Source organism: Urocampus carinirostris, chromosome 2 (assembly GCF_059441175.1).
Source record: "Urocampus carinirostris isolate Australia breed hairy pipefish chromosome 2, RoL_Ucar_1.0, whole genome shotgun sequence".
NCBI classification, from domain to species: domain Eukaryota; kingdom Metazoa; phylum Chordata; class Actinopteri; order Syngnathiformes; family Syngnathidae; genus Urocampus; species Urocampus carinirostris.
The window spans coordinates 34,046,141-34,066,670 of record NC_142350.1 but is presented as its reverse complement, the minus strand read 5'-3'; the positions used below and the strand labels follow the sequence as shown (position 1 = coordinate 34,066,670).

At 37.9% G+C, this 20,530-nt stretch overlaps 1 protein-coding gene across 1 annotated transcript in view; it reads right to left on the bottom strand.

Annotated features, from left to right (window-relative positions):
• The window catches only part of tgfb2 (transforming growth factor, beta 2), a 60,307-nt gene that overhangs the window by 8,028 nt on the left and 31,749 nt on the right, over positions 1–20,530 (bottom strand). Inside the window, exon 2 of the mRNA XM_088326246.1 lies at positions 3,593–3,756. Within this exon, the coding sequence (XP_088182372.1) occupies positions 3,593–3,756 (164 nt within the window). The remainder of the gene's footprint in view (positions 1–3,592; positions 3,757–20,530) is intronic.

Sequence of the window (20,530 nt, the reverse complement as noted above, 5' to 3'; positions counted from 1 at the left end):
AACCAAAAACGAGTGCTCAAGAGCACAAGGAAGAATACAAACTATAGAGACTCAAAATGACCTAACTGCACCGTTTTTTTCTTATCATTCATCCCTTTTGTGAAGTTTTGGGCTTTTGGGTAATGATGTCTTATCTCTTTAGGGGAAGCTCGTGTTATGTGAAATAAATGCAAATATCTCCACCTACGAGTATTTAAAATACATGCACGTTTACATGATAGGTAATGTATTTTTGCTTATTGTTTAAATAAATGTTTTTTTATTGATTTATTTTTTAAATTTACCTTTAGGAGGCGATAAATAATACACACTGTCCCTTTATGAATTTACTTAGATAAGATATTGCAATACATACTGTAAAATCAATAGTTAGTTGCGATTTTAAAACAAAAATTACAGTACAATATTTTAAGGTAAGAGGGATCAAATCCAAGACAGAAAATGTCTAATTTCCCAAATTTATTGGAAGCAAATTAATAACTAAAAACGACCCAAATTTTATGTCACAGGGCAGATAAATTTGCTCGTTTTGAGGATTATTCATGTTCACAATTTCTTTCCCTTTTGGCAAAAACCTTTGCATAATGTTTTGAATCGTGCTGCATTATTTTATCTTATTTGTCAAGTAAAATAAAGAGATTCCTAAAAATCAGCAATACTTAAAAAATTGGCAGTTTACATATTTTTAAATAATAAGAAATACTTAAAATAAAGAACATTTTCTCTCATCCACATACATTTTAAAAAGTATTCCCCTAAAAAGTGAACACTCAGGTTACATTTTTGAGAATTCACTTTAACTACTCTATTTCCAATACAATTCAGTTAAACAGGGTACTTTTGTTCTACCTCCATATCGATATATTTTTATTGCTGAGGATGACTTTGACCAGAGCCAGAAGTCTTTTGAAAAAATTAATCCGTGAATTTAATCGCAGGAAAAACAAAAAGTTGTGAAAATTGTTCTATTGAACGAGAAGATTGTTGGTCTTGAATCCCTCAGAAGCTCCTCCCCAAATAAACTTCACCATTACCAACGTTACTACATCCATCTTCTAGCAGTTCCTTGTAATCATGATTTGTACCTGCAAGACCTTTAGTATTTTGTTTTTATTTAACTATAAAAAGACTATGTCCCCGTGCTTCAAATTCAAATGGAAGCAGAGAGAAACTTTATCCATTGGCTGTGTTCACACTAGAGGTAACATTTAGGCCTAAGCCTGGCCAAAATTCAGGCCGGATTAAGCTTAAAATGCCTATCATTGAGTCTGGGTTTGGGCTAGGCTTGGCTTCTTTCTCGCTGAATTAAAAAATAAAATAAAAACAACCACCCATCATTGTTCTTCGTTAGTTTTTTTTTTTGTGGAGGATTTGCGCAGCGAAGCAGGCATGCAGCTTCGTTATAATCACCCCTCATCCTCCAGACTCCTCACAAATAAAATATGAAAGTTCAGGTTTGTCTACTCTTTTCAGAAGTCAGTGAATGATGGGTGACACTTGCACATAATGATCGTGCAGAAAAAGTTATCCCAGGTTCCATTCTACGCACGTTAATTTTCAGTTCTGATTTGAATACACCCCCGAAAAATGGCATATAATCATGTCAGGAATTCTATTGGCTAATCAATGTGGCAATCTTCATTCGAATCGGTCACTATTGGCAGAAGATATTCGCAGCTAGGGGGAGATCTCCATTTTATCAAACAGGCCCGTATAGGCTAACGCGGGCTGTGGACCGTGAAAAAAAAACTGCTATTGGCTGAGAATGGTGTCGATCAAAAAGGTCAGAGACTAAGTACATTATAAGGGCAAATTTTACAAGTCTGTTTATTTTTTAATGGGAGTTTTCTTTAAGGAACGTAAAACGAAGCAGAAATGCTTTTAGGCAGATTTTTTTATCTGTCTGCATTAATCTGTGCTTTAGAGTAAATATTTTACACAGTTGGATTCTGTGGATGGTCCTGGATGTAACAAAACTATTGTTGTGGACATTCAACTTGTTTGATGACGGCCAGGGGGCGCTAATGGTGAGTTACGCTGGCTTTTTAGGTATCATCAGACTGATTGGGATGTTTCTGTGATAGAGTACATTTTGAAATGGTCAGCATATCTTGAATTACAAGAGTAAGCTTTCCAATCATACATGGCATGATGAAATTCAGTTACTGGTGACATCGTACAGACATATTTCTTTATCAACAACAGTCATTTCCATCTGCCTTGTCTAGCACAAAAACAATTTGATTATACCCCATTCATCACGGCAAAGTCTTTATAAGCAATTGTGCCTGTATATTTTATAACACGTCTAGATTAAGTGTTGTGTTTAGCTATGTATATGTAAACACAAGAGTGAATGTGTGTGTACATGATGAATGAAGGAAAGGTGGATGTTATCAGGTCTCCCTGGTTGTACCGGCCTGTCCCTTCCTCCCTCCCACATTTACAGGCGATATGTTTTCATGAGACTTTCCCATTTCGGAGCAATGTTTAGCTCAGCTGTCATCTCCATCTCTGGATGTAAACATAGAATGAAAGTCGGCTGCTGCAGACAAGGTTGACCAACAGCCTGCTGCCAGTGAGTGCAGACAAAATTATGAAGACCAATGCTGCCATATGTAGAAATAAATGTATAAATACCACAAATGCATGACATATAAAGAAATATAACACATACATAAATCACATAATACCTAAATAGGTGACATAAATACAATGTATTCATTTATTCATAGATTTTGTCTTTTATTTATGTCTTTTGCTATTTTGTTGTTGTTTTTGTCATTTATGTTGTCATTTATTTCTGTATTTATTTTTCCATGTAATTATATTTTTTGGGGGGTCATTTTGTCAGGTATTTTGTTGTTTGTTTTGTCCTTTTTCTTGTGTATTTTGTTGGGGTTTTTTTTTGGTCATCTATTTTTTCGAATAATTTATCATTTATTTTGTCAGGTATTTTGTTGTATATTTGTTGTGTATTTCTTGTTTATTTTGTTTTTTTATTTGGTCATTTATCTTATTGTTTTTTCTGTCCTTTTTTTGTCATTTTCACGATTACTTATTCGTGTATTTTTTTGGTAATGTTGTGATTTCTTTTGTTGTTTTCCTTTGTCATGTATTTTGTCGAGTGTTTTTCTGTCCTGCCGTCTATCTTGTTGTTATTTTGTTGTTTATCCTGTCGTTTTTTTGCTGTTTACATTGTGATTTCTTTTGTCTTTTTTTGGGGTGTGTATATTGTCAAATGTTTTGTCATTTATTTTGTCGTGTATCTTGTCTTTTTTGTCTGGGTTTTTGTCATTTTGTTGTTGTTTATTTTATCATTTGTTTTGGCGTTAATTTTTTTCATTCATTTTGTCATGTATTTTGTTGTGTATTTTTGTCACAGCGAAATGTTGTTAATTTATGTTTTTTTTTACATGTGGTAGGATCTGTTTTCCACACAAAATAACCTTTGCTCGCTTGGTTGGAAAGAAATTGGATGACGCACTGGTTGGAGGGAAATAAACTAATCGATAAAAATGAGTTTCAAAAAGTGAAGTTTAGATGTAATTTGTCCTAATGGTACTTTGGCGAGCAATCAACGCAGCATTACCTGGTAGAGCTCAATGCGCTGCTCCGCAACTCTGGCAGTAGGATTTTGAAGACGAAAGATCCTCAGCTCAGCTTTCACAAGGTTGGAGGCGTTTTTCTCCATAGGTGATACATCAAACATTAGTCGTCTGAAGTATGGGTTGAAAAGAGTAGGAGAAATAACATCTGGAACACAGGAGACAGACAGATTCCAATGAAATCAAACTTTATTTATATATAAAATTTGTTTATTATTCTCAAAACGGGTGGGTGGAATTCAAATAGCCAGAATGTAATCTGCCATGCTGCTCTCTGCCTCTCTCTCTCTCTCTCTCTCTCTCTCTCTCTCTCTCTCTCTTTCTCTATCTATCTATCTATCTATCTATATATATATATATACATATATATATATATATATATATATATATATATATATATATATATATATATATATATATATATATATATATATATATATATATATATTTTTTTTTTTTTTTAAATTTATTTACTGTTTCATTTGGCAACAAAAAAAAATAGAAATAAATTAAAAAAAGCGTAAAATAAGTTTTCACAGTTTTGGATGTTTTTTATGGTTCTTGTATTAGATAGATATAAATCTCACGAAAACAGAGAAACAATTTAAAGGTATTGAAAATTGTAAATCAACTTTAACAAAAGATCCACCTAGAAACAAAAGTAAAAAAAAATCATAGTAATATATCTAAAATACTACATAAAACTAGCAAAGTTATATGCCAGTGGAACGAGAAGTTTTAGTGTTGCTTATAATAGTCTGTAAAAATATTGGCATCACTAATATCAGCTTCAGTATTTTTGCCATTGTTTTGCAAAAAAAAACCGAAAAGAGAATACAATGTTTGGAATATGATTTTTTCTCCCAATATTTGTAAGAGCATTAAAATGTTTTCTTTATTAAGAGCAGCTGTGGAGATCTAATAATAAAGATCGAATACATTTCTAAAATGCTGTGCATTTCTAACAATATTGGGCTCAAACAGAATTATTGCAGGAACTGTGCCACTTTTTTACTTTCCTAAACATTCCCTTTAATTTGATCTTTAGCGTTTCCAAGAACATCAAACTTGCTAAACATGTTGTGTTCTTGTAACACAACACAGAAAGACGGTAGGCAATGGACATCAGAAATTCCCCTGCCAAACTAAAAAAAGCTTTGCCAGAGGACATTATAAGAAACCAAATGTTCAAATAAGTCATTTTAATTATATTGTTTTGTATCAAAATGTATTTTCTATAGGGCGACGCGGCAGCTGAGTGGTAAGCGCATCCACTGCATGTCCTCCCTGTGCTTGCGTGGGTTTCTTCCGGGCACTCCGGTTTCCTCCCACATTCCAAAAACATGCATGTCAGGTTAATTGGCCAGTCCAAATGATCCCTAAGTGCAAGTGAGTTGTCTGTCTCTGTGTCCCTTGCCCACTGCCCGGAGATGACGAGGATGGGCTCCTTCATCCCGCGACCCAACTGAGGATAAGTGAGACGGATAATGGATGGATGTATTTTCTAAATGAAGGGTCACCTAACATTTAAAGCTGGGAGGTATTTGTTAGTATATGTAAGAAAAGCTGCCAGTAGTGATGTGTCCTTAGTTAACGTAATGACTCCATTCAAAACTTGGCAAGTGTTTTATCGTGCATTTATTCTGCAGCAGATTACACAGCGCAAATGCTGTCACTGGGAAGTACGTGTTTTGGGTGGGCTTGACTGTCTGAGGGCGTGACTATGACTGGTGTATGCTGTCAGTCAAACAGCTGGGGTAGGCAGGCGCACAACTCAATGTGTCCGCCACCCCAAACAGACTGTGAATCTACAGCTGTTAGATTAGTTACTCGTAACATTGAAAATAAATTCATCATACAAATGGGACTCTGAGGAAAACCAGACAGTGCAATGAAATTCTGATCACCAGTGGATGCTCCGTGGATTGTTATCTGGTCCGGAAAGAAACTGAAGCGGCGGCGGCGGGAGAGAAGGCAATAACAGCGCGGCAGTCTGGCTTATTGCGGCTAGGCTACATAACAACACTCACAAGCTACCCCTGCCGAGCGTGTATCTCACCAATGGCAGATCCATTTCCCCTGAAATGGATGACCTAAGGCTTCAACACGTTGGAGAGCACTACATTTGCGTCATTTGTATTTTAATCATCACAGAGACTTGACTCAACCAAAGTATCCTTGATGCTAGGGTGCAGCTAGCCAGCCACTCTCTACATCACTTTATTAGGGCCCGGTTACACAGCCGTTTGTGTCTGTATCGAGGCTGAATCACGGCCAAAAATTTCTGCCTGTGAAGCAGACGCTATTGGACGCTTTGAGATCTCCATACAGACGAGATACAGCAGTGCTTTACACGCGGTCGGAAATTCACACGCATTTGGCAGTGCGAAAAAGTTTTGCGCTGCTCAAAACTTTAGGGCCCGGTCACACAGCCTTTCACGGGCGTATCGAGGCTGAATCACGGCCAGAAATTTCTGCCCGTGAAGCAGACGCTGTTGGACGCTTTGAGATCGCCATATAGACGAGATACAGCAGTGCTTTACTCGCGGTCGGAAATTTACATGCGGTTGGCCGTGCGAAAAAGTTTTGCGCTGCTCAAAACTTTAGACCACGTGTTAACCGCGGGCTGCACATGTAGTACGCACGAGGTATTGACGCGGAAATGACGCGGAACGACGTGCTATGGCCGCGGCCAGGGCGTGGTTACACGTGCGTAGGATGCGAAATTTCAGCGGGTAATCGTGGGTGGAGCACGGTCATAGCATGTTCTGCGTCTGTATCGCGGTGTTATTACGTGAAATTAGCGTGTTACGCGTGTGACGGTTAAACGCCTTTCTCCGCGTATATACAGCGCGATTTGCCGAGCACACGTCAGTTGTGCTCGAGACGTCAAGGGGTGAACATGGATCCCCGTCACCGTAGTGACCTCGTCTTAATCCATTTTTATTTCTTGATATTTCTCTTCATTTCATAACAACATAATAAAATAAAAATGAAAAACTATTACAATAATAACATATTGGCTTCTTCGGTGCCATGGCTTGAAATCTTCACGGGACTGTGTCTTGAGCGGTTATGATTTCTACAGCCCGGTGTTATGCCGAGAAATGCATCCCTGCCGAGATTTGCATCCCCTGCTACTACAACCACTTTTACCTCGTTTTATTTCACTTTTATATCACTTTTAGGGGATATAATGGCGAACATATAACCAAATCCACTTCGTCTTGCATTTGATGGGAAGGTAATACAACTCAAACCATTCCGTCTTTGTTTTTGTTGTGAACGTAATCGAACGGTAATGCACACCGTATATAAATCACTTTTGAGAACTGTTATGCCCTCTACCGTAAAGCTTATTATGCAGAAATAAGCTTTATGGTAGAGTGCATAACAGTTTCAATACGAGCGATTTGAATAGAAAAAGGCAAAATAAACATGTTACCTGCTCAAAAGTGATTTGTATACGGCGTGCATTACCGTTCGATTACATTCACAACAAATACAAAGACGGAATGGTTTAAGTTGTATTACATTCCCAATAAATGCAAGACGAAGTGGTTTTGTTTATATGTTCGCCATTAAATTCCCTAAAAGTGAGATAAAACGAGGTAAAAGTAGTTGTAGTAGCGAGGGGATGCAAATCCCAGCAAGGATGCATTTCTCGGCATTACGCCGGCTCGGCAGCTTTTATACCCGTGGTCCACACGAGAAAATGACGCGGAAATGACGCGATGAGGAAGCGGAACAGTCGCCGGCGTCTGCTTTGCAGGCATACCACCGATGAACCGCGGGTTGGCCAATTTTGCGCATTTTCCATCGCGGGCAACCACGGGCAAAAAAAACCCGCAAAATTTTACCCGCGATACAGACGCAAACGGCTGTGTGACCGGGCCCTTACATTGAAAAGAGAAGCTCTCCAATTTTGTTGTACTATTGTATAATGAATGTGAATGAATTATTAATCTGCAATTTTCTGTTCTGTGTTTTTAGTTGTAGATCTATAGTTGTTATTTTGGAAGTGATAGATCTAATATTCTACTGCTATCTAATAAATAAATCAATGTTTTTACTTTGCAAATTTTGACTGTCACAGTACTTTTTGGGGACGCAACCCCCTGCCAAAAAGTTGTTTTTCATATCTTTAAATAAAATTAATGTTTTAATTTACTTTCATTGAGTCGTATATTTGTCCGGTGTTCTATGGTGCTTGTAAAAATAGGGAATAGACCGATTAAATCAACAACAACAAAAATCCGCAAAACTGTTTTGGGAGCCATAAGAGCCAACTTCTTTTAGTGAGCTGAGCCATAAAGCTGGTTCATTAAAAGAAAGCCGGAATTCCCATCACTAGTAACCAGTTTAAAATTCATATATTGAATACAAAGTCTTATCATGTTAATAATATCATATTATTATATTATTATATTATTACTATGGGGCAGCACGGCGACGCAGTGGTTAGCGCATGTGCGGCACAGTTCATGTCTTGGGAACCTCCTGCGTGGGTTCAAATCCAGCTCCAGACTTGCTGTGCGGAGTTTGTATGTTCTCCCCGTGCTTGCGTGGGTTTCCTCCGGGCACTCCGGTTTCCTCCCACATTCCAAAAACATGCATTTCAGGTGAATTGGCCGGTCCAAATTGTCCCTAAGTGTGAATGAGCGAGTGAGTTGTCTGTCCCCGTGTGCCCTGCGATTGGCTGGCAACCAGTTCAGGGTGTCTCCTGCCCACTGCCCGATGACTGCTGGGATGGGCTCCAGCACCCCCGCGACCCTACTGAGGATAAGCGGTGCAGCTGATGAGATGAGATGAGATGAGATTATTACTATGTTGTAGGAGTGTGGCTTAAATAGTCTTAGAAAAACCATATTGCTTGAATAGGAGCACTGGCTACACATTAATAGGCTTATTATAAAAATATGCATTCATAATTAATATTAAGGATTGAACATCTATGTGGAGACAAAGACCTTGTTAATGATTTCTTTTACCAGTTCGAAAACATGAAGTACAATATATTTTTTTTTACAAACATCAAACTCACAAGAAAATCACAATGAACCAGAACTGGTGAGCTGGATCAGTCCAAGCTGGTGTGAGCAGGGACCAATGAGGAAAATATTGTTTCATGGTACGGTTGAGCTGGCCGAAGCTGAGTACACGCTGACTCTACTTTTAGTATGTGCACACAAAAATTGATTCACCAATTTGCGTGGTATGGAACTCTGCAAAACCCATTGAATATCATGCATTCAATCATTTTCATTTGTCATACATTTGTCTTGGATTCCATCAATCCAATGAGAATCGTTACTATTCAAATGGAAATAAAGTTTCCACGTGGAAGCCTGCTGGGCCCAAATACAGCAAAAGAAGGATTTACTGTGTCAGATTTACTGATTCAGCTTTACAGTGTTTGTCCAGACAAGTCTTGGGTTTCTTACAGCCACCTGTGAAATATCTCTGCTGCAGGAGTGTCCATCGCTCCATCCTTACATTTTCTGCAGCAAAGCACAAATTTGGCAATCTCTTACAGATAACATTTCTGAACCAGTGTGCAATATTTCCACTAAACAGGGATACAGTAGTTAACCGTGTCTCTGTTTTGTCTGTTACCTTATGGCAAGGATGGGTACACAATATGTGTTTTCCTAATGTATTAGTTACACAACTTCAAAGAAAACGAGTCCTTTTCACATCGTTATATTAATACATTACCAAAAATCCCCGATTAGTCGTATAAAAAAGTTTGGGCACAGCTGATCATTTTTCAAGATTTTCCGAATTAAGGTAAAAGTTTTTTTAGTTCCGTCTATGTTTTTTGAGGTTATGTTTATGCAGATGACTGTGTTAGGTTAAAAAGTGTGCTTAATCTCGTTTTAGTGCGGTTCTTTATGTGTGTAAATATGTTCAGATGTGTCATAGTATTGCAGAGTTGATAAGGGACATTCTATGTGGTAAAAAAACAGAACAAAAAAAAAACCCTAGAACAGAATTTAGTCCAAAAACAGTGGAAAAGTAAAAAAAAATATTTTGTTTCATCTTTTGTTCTGAACCTGATTGAGTTTATTCATTTTGGGAATCTGTTAGGTGAATCAAATAGTTAAGTGAAGAACTGTGAGTGCAAAAGAAAAAAAATATTCTGTTGAATAAAAGATAATTATCAGCCACCATTGTGAATGCACGTCATGTATTCTGTCTCTTCTTTTTCCAGTAAAAACAGGATCAAATATCTTCTGAGAGCAGGTGCCTTATTGTGAGGCATGTAACAGCATTTTAGACAATAGACCATACATACAGTACATAGACCATACAATAGCCATTTACATTCATGAGTCTGCTTCAGGTATGCTCAAACCCATTTGGACAACCCGAATATATTCTAGAATAATGTGCTGTGGACCGGTTAAATCAAAATTGAGTATTTGGGACATACCATATACATGGCGGATGAAGAATACAGCATTCCAAGACGAACACTTGCTACCCACAGTAAAATATGGTTGTGATTCCATCATGCTGTGGGGCTGTGTGGCCAGGCTACTTACTGACAATCTCGTTAGAGTTTTAGGTCACATGGATTCCAGTCAGTATCAACATATAATGACGAACAATATTCAAGAATCAGCTACGATGCTGGATACAGTCCTTTGGGCCACCATGGCTCCTCTACGCCTTCACACTGCTGCCTCTCATCTATTGGACGCCCCAGAGGGTACTTCAGGTGGGGGCACACGTTGCTGCTGGTCACCCCCTTTTGGCCAGCCCAGACCTGGTTTTCCCTTCTGCGCAGGCTGTGCTCGGGCAGTCCGTAGCCTCCCCCGACAGGCAGGATACATTGTCTCAGCAAGGGAGGCGGGTTTGGCATCCCAACCCACGCCACCTCCGCTTGTGTGTTTGGCCTCCGAGGGGGCTAATTTGGCACTGAGTAGCAGTGCTGGCCGGGTCAGGCACACCATTCTTAATGTCAGGGAGCCATCTACTCCACTGCAGTACGACAACAGGTGGAACCCGCTTAAGGCATGATGTAAGGGACTGTGATCTGGACTCAGTGTCTCATGCGATTGCTGGCCGCCCACTGTCTCCAGGGGTGCGCTGCCGTTCTACTAGGGCCGTCGCCACTTCCTGGGCCGCCCTTTAGGGGTGGTCTATAGAAGAAATCGGCTCTGCCGCCTCTCGGGCGTCACCTAGCACTGTTGCCAGGTTCTACAGCGTTGTTGTGGCCTCTCCCACACCGCTCGACATTGTATTTGGTCCTGCGAGTTTTCAGTGAGGTTTGTTTCTGGAGTTCCTCGTGACTTCGCTGCCATTAGTCATTCTGAAGCTTGAAGCACCGCTTTTGGCAGTCGTACATGACTCATACAACTGAAATTACATTCGTAACTTTTGTTTTACTTACAGTACGTCAAGGACCCACTTGTGGTGACGCGGAAGCATAAAGCAGAAGCAAGGATATAAGCAACACTGTACGCAAATCAAGGCTAAGACAATGCAAGAACGAGACAAGAGTGGCAACGAACTAGCAAACATGCCCAAAAACATGAGTGCTTAAATCGTGGGAAGGAAAGGTAATTAGGGTACAATCAGGGCAAGTGAGTGACACCAGGTGAGAGTGGAAATCAGAGCCAAGAAGTTGGTGACCAAAAGATGAAAAGGAAAAGCATGAGGGGAGAAGAGAGAGAGAGAACCAAACCAGACAGCCAGACTGTGACACAGTACTGTTTTTTTAATATTTACAATTTAGAATGTATATCCTAAGAATATTTTTCGTAAAATCTTAACGGTTGTTATAGAAAGCTATTTTGATTCGGTTTACAAACAGAAGATAAACAAAAAACAGAATTTAGCATGCATGGTAAAATAGCTATAGAAAAAGCAATCCATTGCATCTTTCAATCTTTCCATAGTAGGCCCTTACAGGGAAAAGTTTGGACGCAACTTATTTGGATCATGAGATATGAACGGGAGCATTCATTTTCATTTATGACCTTTCAAAGTATGACCTGCCAATTCGCATCGGCACTTCACTAAACTGGCCTTGTAACGATTATTCAACATGTTTAATGATGTTTATTGCTCAAATTCCTTGGAGTAACTACGTGAAAGTGTTCTAAATAAATCCATTATACACACTTAAGTCACTTGATGAGTAAAAGGATTTATAACAAGATGATCGAGAACAAATTTGTTTTTGTGTTTAGTCCTAAAATACATAACTTGAAATAATTCACGAGATCCAACCTGTTAGCTTAAACCTTAGGCCAGGCTTTACAACCAAGGCCAGTGTCCAAGCACTACCTTGTAAACATTTGGCTATTTTATCTTTTTTCTTTTAAGTCTTTTATTACATGCTTATCCCAAAGGGCCACACCTGATCTCGTTGTAAACTATAAAGACAATCCTATTTTCCAGTTGCTCTGCTGCTGTTTCAGTACAAAACTCTCTGTACGTCATAAAATTCTTTGCTTGCCAAAAGTTCATTACTAATCACATTTTAAAACCTTTCAACTGGAGTTTGACAGGGTTTTTTCTGGTTCAAATTGAGGCAGGGGTAGTACGATCCAAACTAAGGATGAGTGAGTGTACACGGTGTTGCAATCCTGGATACCTTCTTGCATCTTATAATAAGAAACTAAATATTAGAATTTATAGGAATAGCAATTTAATAAAGAGGAAGGAAATATATTTGTATTTTAAATGATTTTATAATACTGTTTGGTATAACCCTGAGTAGGGAATGTATCAATATTTGGTATCAATTTCAGTCACAATTCAAGAATTTTAACATTGACCCATGCTTACAATGCTGACACAACCACTATCAATTAAAATTGCTTGAAAGTTGTAATGTTAGTGTTCTGATGGTTTAATGTGCACGGCTAATAATTACTTACAAGACATTCTTTGAATGAAGAAATAAGACTAGAAATCTGTTATTTAGAGAAATTGTCTCTTTAAAATGAAATACTGCATCTAAAACAAATACACTAATTATGCGAGAAAAATATTATCTCCATCATGTTATGAGACTATTAAAATGCCCCACATCTTGCCATAATTGAATACAAATATTGATGTTGATGCACTAACAGTATCGTCAATCCATGATGTTAAATCACTGATTGCAGGTTTTTACTCTGAGCTTGATTTAATTTCAGATGTCAAAAAAAGACTTTGATTTTTTTTTTTTATTATTTGGAGGATGCGTCTAGAGTCCATTCATTTATTTATCAGGCAAACAACTAAGTGCTGATGCATGCTTTTGTCTGCTTTTAATTATTGTAATCTCCTGCTCGCTGTACTTCCCCAAAGGAATATAGCACGCAAGCAACTGCTGAAAAGTTCAAGAGCATGTGTGCTAACCGTGGTCAGGGGATGAATCACAATACACCGGTTTTAAAATAGCTGCATTGGCTCCCTGTGTGTTGCAGGATCATTTTTAAGGTGCTTTTACCAATTTTTCATTGTTCTAACGGTCTTAGGGAATCTTGTACCGTATGTCTGACAACGCTTTTATTATATTTTATTATCTTAAACCTCGTGGGCCTTCGGGTCTTCTGGCAAGGATTTGTCAAATGTTTCCAGTGTGAGTACCAAAACCTAAAGCGAGGAAGCATTCAGCCCCTTTGGTCCTCGCTAACGGAATAATTTTCCAGAGAACAACAGGCCTACGGGAACCCATGATACTGTATTTTTGAAAGGAGGCTCAAAGCACTCTTTAGAATGGCTTTTAATTGATCATGCTTTTCCAGTTAGGTTATTTCTACCTCTCACCTTTTGCAGTATTACATTTTATTTTCTGTTTCACTCATATGCAATTTTCTCTCTCATTAATTTTACACTTGAGAATTTATTTTAAAGAGGGCAATTTTTACTGTATGTAGTTTTTATAAATCACTTTTGAATTGCATTTCAAAATTAATTTGCATTTGCTTTGATCAGCACCATAGATTTTTACGTTGCCCTTTGTGGCGGCCTGCAAGAGGCTGTATCAATCCAACACTCGATCAATGTTTTATGACTACCGCAGCAACACATATAAAAAACATCAATCGTAACCTCAATTACAATATTATTAAGGAATATAGTCACATTTTACATGCCAAAAATCCTTATTTTTTGTGCCAAAATACATCTTTTTTCCCCCCTCAAGATTTCAATTGCTGTGTCGTACAGATTTAGTGCAGATCCATCAAGAAGTTCTTTTATATCATCATCAAAATTAATTCTGAAAGTCAAGCCTGTCCTGTTTTATTTATGGCATACGTTTTTATTCAACTTGGGGTGAAAAAGTCTGTCAACAAAAGCAGTGGACACAGGATTTTTTTTCATTCACATTTTTGTTGTGATACTGCCCCCCGGCCAATAATAGTACCGTATGTGGTATTTGAAATTATTAAATAAGTATGGTTGGTTGGTTGGATTCCTTAACCGGTAGGGTCAAAGAGACAAAATTTCCTATGGTGTATCTTGGGCAAGCACAGCCTGGTGGTACCTATATGATTCCACCTGGTCTCGAACCAGGAACCTTTCGCAGGTCACTAACCACTGCACTAAGGAATCGCATCACATGATTCAGATATTTTTTAGGCCAGCAAAAGAAGGCTTTGCAGGCTCTGGTTCACCCCTGCTGTGAACAACAGAAATACAACATCGACGGGGCAGCACATGAAGCTCATGTAATTTCACCACGTCACTATGGCGCAATAAGGCTTCACTATGGAGCAATAAGGCTACAACAAAGCTAATTTTGGTGAAAGCCCACGGAAGCTTCAATTATAGTGTATTGAACGTCACTACTTAGACATACAAACCCTGACTGCGAGCTATATAAAAGGATTTTTGTCCCTCTTCGGCATGCGAGGGAATTTCATTTGGCCACCTAAGATATCTTCTTAATATGAAATAAGATCATCTACTTTTCGCTGGGTATGAATCAGGATTTTGGGAACAGACTAATAAATTTGATTGCAAAAAGGTCATTTTAATTATTTTGGTGACAAACGGTGAGTGCCTTTTGCTCACTTGCAAAAATAACAGGGCTTCGGTCTTCTTCAGTAGTTATTTTGTCTTTTCGAATAGTAGTCAATTGTGGCAAAGTACCACAACAGCAGTTAAAATACGGAGCTGAAGACAATAACGCCTTCATGTGCAATGTCATTCGATCCCATTTTATTGGAGGCGTCACCAAAAAGTTAGAGGTACTTGCTTCTCAATTTTAAATGTAAGAAAATATTGAAAAAGAGAGGAACAGGAGCCATACAGCCGACTTTATGAGAAAGGCATTTTCTTTCACATGCTTGGACTCATACATTCACTGGTGCTGATCACTTGACATCCTTCACCATTATAGAGTGAGCAGCGGTAGCCAAGACTAATGATGCTCTTGTTCGTTTCCTTCCAATCTGTCAACAGAGCAAGTTCGACTTCCAGCTCCGAGGGGACCGGAATGAAAAGCGTTTACACAAACCGCTTCAGACTCTTGTGAAAGAGTGCGTTGTGCTTTGAGGCTTTGACACAAAATTGGCTGCATTGAGAAGATATTCAAGAGAACGATTTAGCCACACTGTTCAACAATGTGCTCGCAGACACATTTTGATTTTCAGAGCAAGATCAAACCTATATACTGTAGGTACGCCCCACTTTTATTACAAATAATATAAAATAAATGCATAACCGTACATCAAAACTACATTGAGTGACTGCCAATGGCAGAGAGTGATGACATATGCCAAGATTTCCCACATTTTATGGGAGAATTTGTCTGATTGATCAAAGCTTTATCGTGAAAAGCCAGGTGATCAAACACAGAAAAACAATGAGGCGACGCAAAGTCAACCGCACGCTGACGTCAGTTTTGGTCCTCAGAAAGTGGTGGGACAGAATAAAACGTCAGCCCCCTGAGAAGAATGAAAATGGGTGTATTCATATGCTTTGTTATTGATTTCCCAGACAGAATAATACATCAAATATGGATTAGTAGGGGCTTGACTGCCATCATTTAGTACATCACATGAAAAAATTAAGACAGCGTCATTGGATTCATGAGTACTAAAGCAAGTAAAAATAAATACTAGTGGGCATGATGCAAGCCATCATCTAAAATATGCTGCATCGGTCGGTACTTTGAGACAGAAAGCTTATCGTTGCTGTCGATTGGACTTTTTTCCACAATTTTGGTTACTACATTATGTTAATTCTAGATGTCTACTGTGTATTGTCTCTTGATGCCCTTGCAACATCCATTACAGCCTGGTCATCCTGGTAGGGGGGATTACCTCATGTGTGACCCCCTATCAAGGTTTCTTCATCTTCCTCATGCTTACTTTTGTTTTTTCGCCCTCACGTAGATTTCAGATCAGGGAATGTAGTAATGGTGGTGTCTTTGCATCCCTTTTTTGTGATTAAGGTTATACAAATACACACGGTGCTTGCAAGAGTGTGCCATGCCATTGTCAAATTAAATTATTAGGTATGAGGCAAGATGCAGAGCCCATTATATGTCTCATTTTTGTGCAGGTGAAGGCACGATTCTATATTTGCACTGATTCCTTGGATTTTGTTATTACTTTTATCAAATGAGTAAGTTATTTTGAATAAATCTCAAGGGATATTGCCTGTAGAAATTGTAAAAATACATTTCAATATTTAATTATTAAATTAATCTAATCATTATTGGTTATTTGATATATTTCAGTTTTTTAATATTGGACACCTGCAAAGGAGATTGCAAAGGATGCCATTTTGTTATTTTGACTATGATGCATTATCGTCACTAATGATGTTGCTGTTCTTTGATATCCACACCCCTTAGACAGATCTACTTTTTGTAACCTAGTAGATTTCAGAAAAAGAAAGGCATCAGGGAGGAACATTAGATGAGATTGAAATTTCCCAGCCTGAGGATTGTTGTACAGTTATGTCCTGTTCTCTTTGCAAGTTCAAAATGAATGGATTCCTTCTCCCTATTTTGAGTGACTACTAAACTATAAAACAATCAGTACTAAATTCAAAACATTTTATTTACAATATAAATGTTTAAAATGCTTTTGGAATGCATCTATGAATACTGACAATGTAACCTTAGTGGATTTATTTAAAATAAACACAAATTTAAAAAAAGGACTGTTTTTACATTTTCTTTGGTGAAAGATTTTTACTCAAATTATTCTTCAATTGAACTTGTTTAACCGCGTAAACTCAAATATAATCTTCAAACTAAATTAGTTACTTGTATAATTAATCTGTAGTAATTATGATCAACAAAGGGCAGACAACAAAATATTAAACCAATTTTATGTAATACTTTTCATTTTCTTTGACAATTTCCTTGCTGTGCACAGGATGAGTAACTGGCCTAGTTGGGCTAGCCAAATCAAATAATTTGTTTATGGAAGGCCAGACAAGTCATCGCTTATCGAATATCAATTGAAATTTTTTTGTTCTCCTCAAGGACCATGGACCACCGGGACCAAGCCCTCACATCTACATTGCTACATCATCCAGTTTTTAAACACTTAATACTTTTACTTAATACATTTTCTGTTTCTCCAGGAACCATGACACCAAAGCCAACAAAATTCCTACCGCTACTGTTATTTATGGACTAGCCCAAAAATGAATAGTACCCTAATGTTTACATTTCCCATTTTACAACGGTCTGAATTCTAAATTTAAAACAACAAAAAAAAGATTAAATTACCATATATATCGGACTACAGAGTGCACATGTTTTGAAGCTGGATGCGCAAATTTAAGTAATAAATTCAAAATGTCTTTTTTTTTTAAGGACCCGCACCAGATTTTAACAATCATTTCATTTCTGTTTATTTCTTCCATTTTAAAAAATAAGCAGGGAAATGTCCAGTACAGAAAAGTAACACATTTTGTCATGATTAACAATCTCAATTGTGGACTCTGTCTACTGCTGTCAACCTAAATCAATTAGGGCAGCAAACAATTTTAACTAAATTGGCATTAACGAGTGTGACAAAAACATTCTCAAAACAAAACTCAATGTACTGTACAGTGGTACCTCTACTTATGATCGACCCATCTTACGAATGGTATCTGAAATTCGCATCGGACTAAGATCTTCCTTGTTATAAGATCGTTTTCCAGTATCCGAAGTATGTGATGCTACAACTAAAGTTTCACACAGGTACGCGCCAACAGCGTCCCCGGTTTATCAGCTAGGTGAGACCTTTAACCCTTCTGCATTACACTGCCAAATGGTTTAGTCTGTTTATTCATTGGTTAAAAACAGGAAAATTCAGCACTCAGAGGTGCTGTGTCACCTGCACCGTGGCTAATGTTCAATTCTGATTTTGGGGGTAAAATCTGACGTTTTCGTGAGATTGTTCCCATTTCCAAATACTGTAAATGTGACTTGTATGCGACTTGATCTTCCTGTGTGACACCCCAAGTGTCCCTTATGCGCAGAAGAGGACACGTGATGTCACACGCAATGTGTTCAGTGTTTGCGGAAGTACTCATGGATGCTAACGTCGGAGCGTATCTAGAAATTTTAAAGTTTGTGCTACTGCAGGCAGCACTTTTATCATTTTAAGAAGAAGATTAAGAAGAAAAAGCCAGGATTTTGACTACTGTGTTCTGTGAGGCAGAGAAATGTGTGGGTGCAGAGTTGCAGTGCAGGTCACATGAATGCGTCTCGACTGTTCACACAACAGTCGCATTCCAAAAGATCAGGTATGCATCGGATTTAGGATCACATATGAAAGTGCCCTAGGTCTAGTGTGAAAAAAATAAATATGTGCCGTTCAGACACATACAGGTCGCATTTGTACAGAAAACCCCCAGATTTTCCTGCAGTGTGAACCTAGCCTCTGACGAAAACAATGATCCACTGACTGCAAAAATTGAGAATGTGTTCGCTTGCTTGGAATAACTGCCGGCTTTCATGACACAAAGATATCCTGATAAAGCCAGAAGCGGACAAGCAAAGGTAAACTGTTTAAGAAAATGTTTTGTTCCAGACAGACACAACAATTGCTGGATCCCTGTGTTATGTGTCCAGTGAGTGGACATTTTTCAGACTTCGTTCCAGGAAGTGGATTACATTTAAACTGACTTTTTACATTTTATCAGTTTCATTTGTTTTTGTTTTTGAACTGTTCTTGGCCATATTTCTTGTTTTAATTATATTTTGTGGTATATCTATGTTGGTTCATTATTTATTAGTGTACCTCCAGGGCAGTTACAGTTGATTTAACAGGGTTTTGGTTGCATTGGTGACCTTGGAGCTGACCAATCCCATATCTATTCATTTCAATGGGAAAGGTTCTTTCAATTTACAACTTTTTTTTTTTTAACGACTTAACTGCTTGAACCAGCTACATTCGTAAGTTGAGGTACATTCACAACAGCCTGTAGACATGCAGAGCCAAAAAGACCAAATTTGTAGCTGACACCGTTTTTTTGTTGTTTATAGATTAAAAAAATGCTTTACAAAATGCATTACTCATCATGCCCTGAATGTTTCATTTCTTGAATTTGGTCCATTGCCACACATGGAGTCCAGGGAGATACAATTATGGGAAGGTGGATTCACGTTGTGGGAGTTTTGGAGAATTACTATGACTCAATTTGAGTTTTACTTTGTATATTGCTGTAAAGGAACCGTTTGAATTTTATCTTTCGGCCAATGTTCGTGGAGTTAGCCCAATTTAAAAAGCGCCCCCATGGTATTAAGAGGGTTAAAATGTAATCCGGTTTATGGTAACATTTGTTGCAAATAAGCAGCCGAATACTTTTCACCAGTTATGTACAAAATTTGTAAAAGGTGAATTGGGACAACAAATGTTGAGTGAATTTCACTGACGGGCGGGAGCAAGAATTCAGGCAGGTGACATCACATGACAGATGACATTGCTACACCTCCATTAGGTCCTCCCTTCGGGCTGATGTCACTTCAGAGCCGTCACAGGGTCGACACAGGGCCCCCAGACTCCTGTAATCCCTCACTTCATTACTCATCACTCCCATTACCTCACATACCAATATTAAAGTACTAAAACGTCTGTTATTTGGCCCAATGTTAAAGGAGCACTAAAAGTTCATCGATTAGTTTAATGGTTTTAGCAATAGCTTGTAGTAATGTGAGACAAAATAAAAAATACTACACATTGGAATTTTTGTAACTTGGTAAGTTTCAATTAATTTGCTATGTTTGGTATTTTCTGTTACTATTCTGGTTAAGGCAACACTTAACTTTTCAATTGTTAATCTTTAAATTGTTAATTTATAAGTGCCGAGTGATAACAGACTACTTTGTTACAAACATCGAAGTTGATTCCCGGTTCTCATACTCATGCAAAACGTGGTCAGAAACAATTCAGCACTACCACTTTTGTCATTTAAAATCCACCATAACAAAAAACTTTTACAGGTTGCAACAACTAACTTTCCATCCATTTAGTTAAACAACGAGAGTGGAAAACACAAAAATGCAACTATAAATTATGTCACAGCAGCGCTGTTATACAAGAAAATCTGCGACTCTAAGTACAACAAAACTGGTAGAAATAAAGGACAAAATAAGCAAAAACATGTTATAACAAATAAAAAGGAAGAAAATAAAAAAATATTGAATAGACGTCATTCGTTTTATGGGTTCCAGTCAAAATCCGAGAACATTGGGAAATTAGATGTACATATCTAAATCCGATCGTTTTGAGCTCGCAGGTTTCATGTCAAAAGGAAACCACAAAGATGGCTGCTTCCTGAAAGTGTTAGGTTTCTCTACCTTTTCCTAAATCGTGGTGTGCTATGTGAACAAACAAAACAATCGAATTGAAGGATGATAAATGTCCAACACCTTAGTGTCACTAGTTCAACGTGTGTTGTTTGAAGTCTATGTAGGACCAATACTGTCATATGTCGAAATAAATGCATAAATAAAT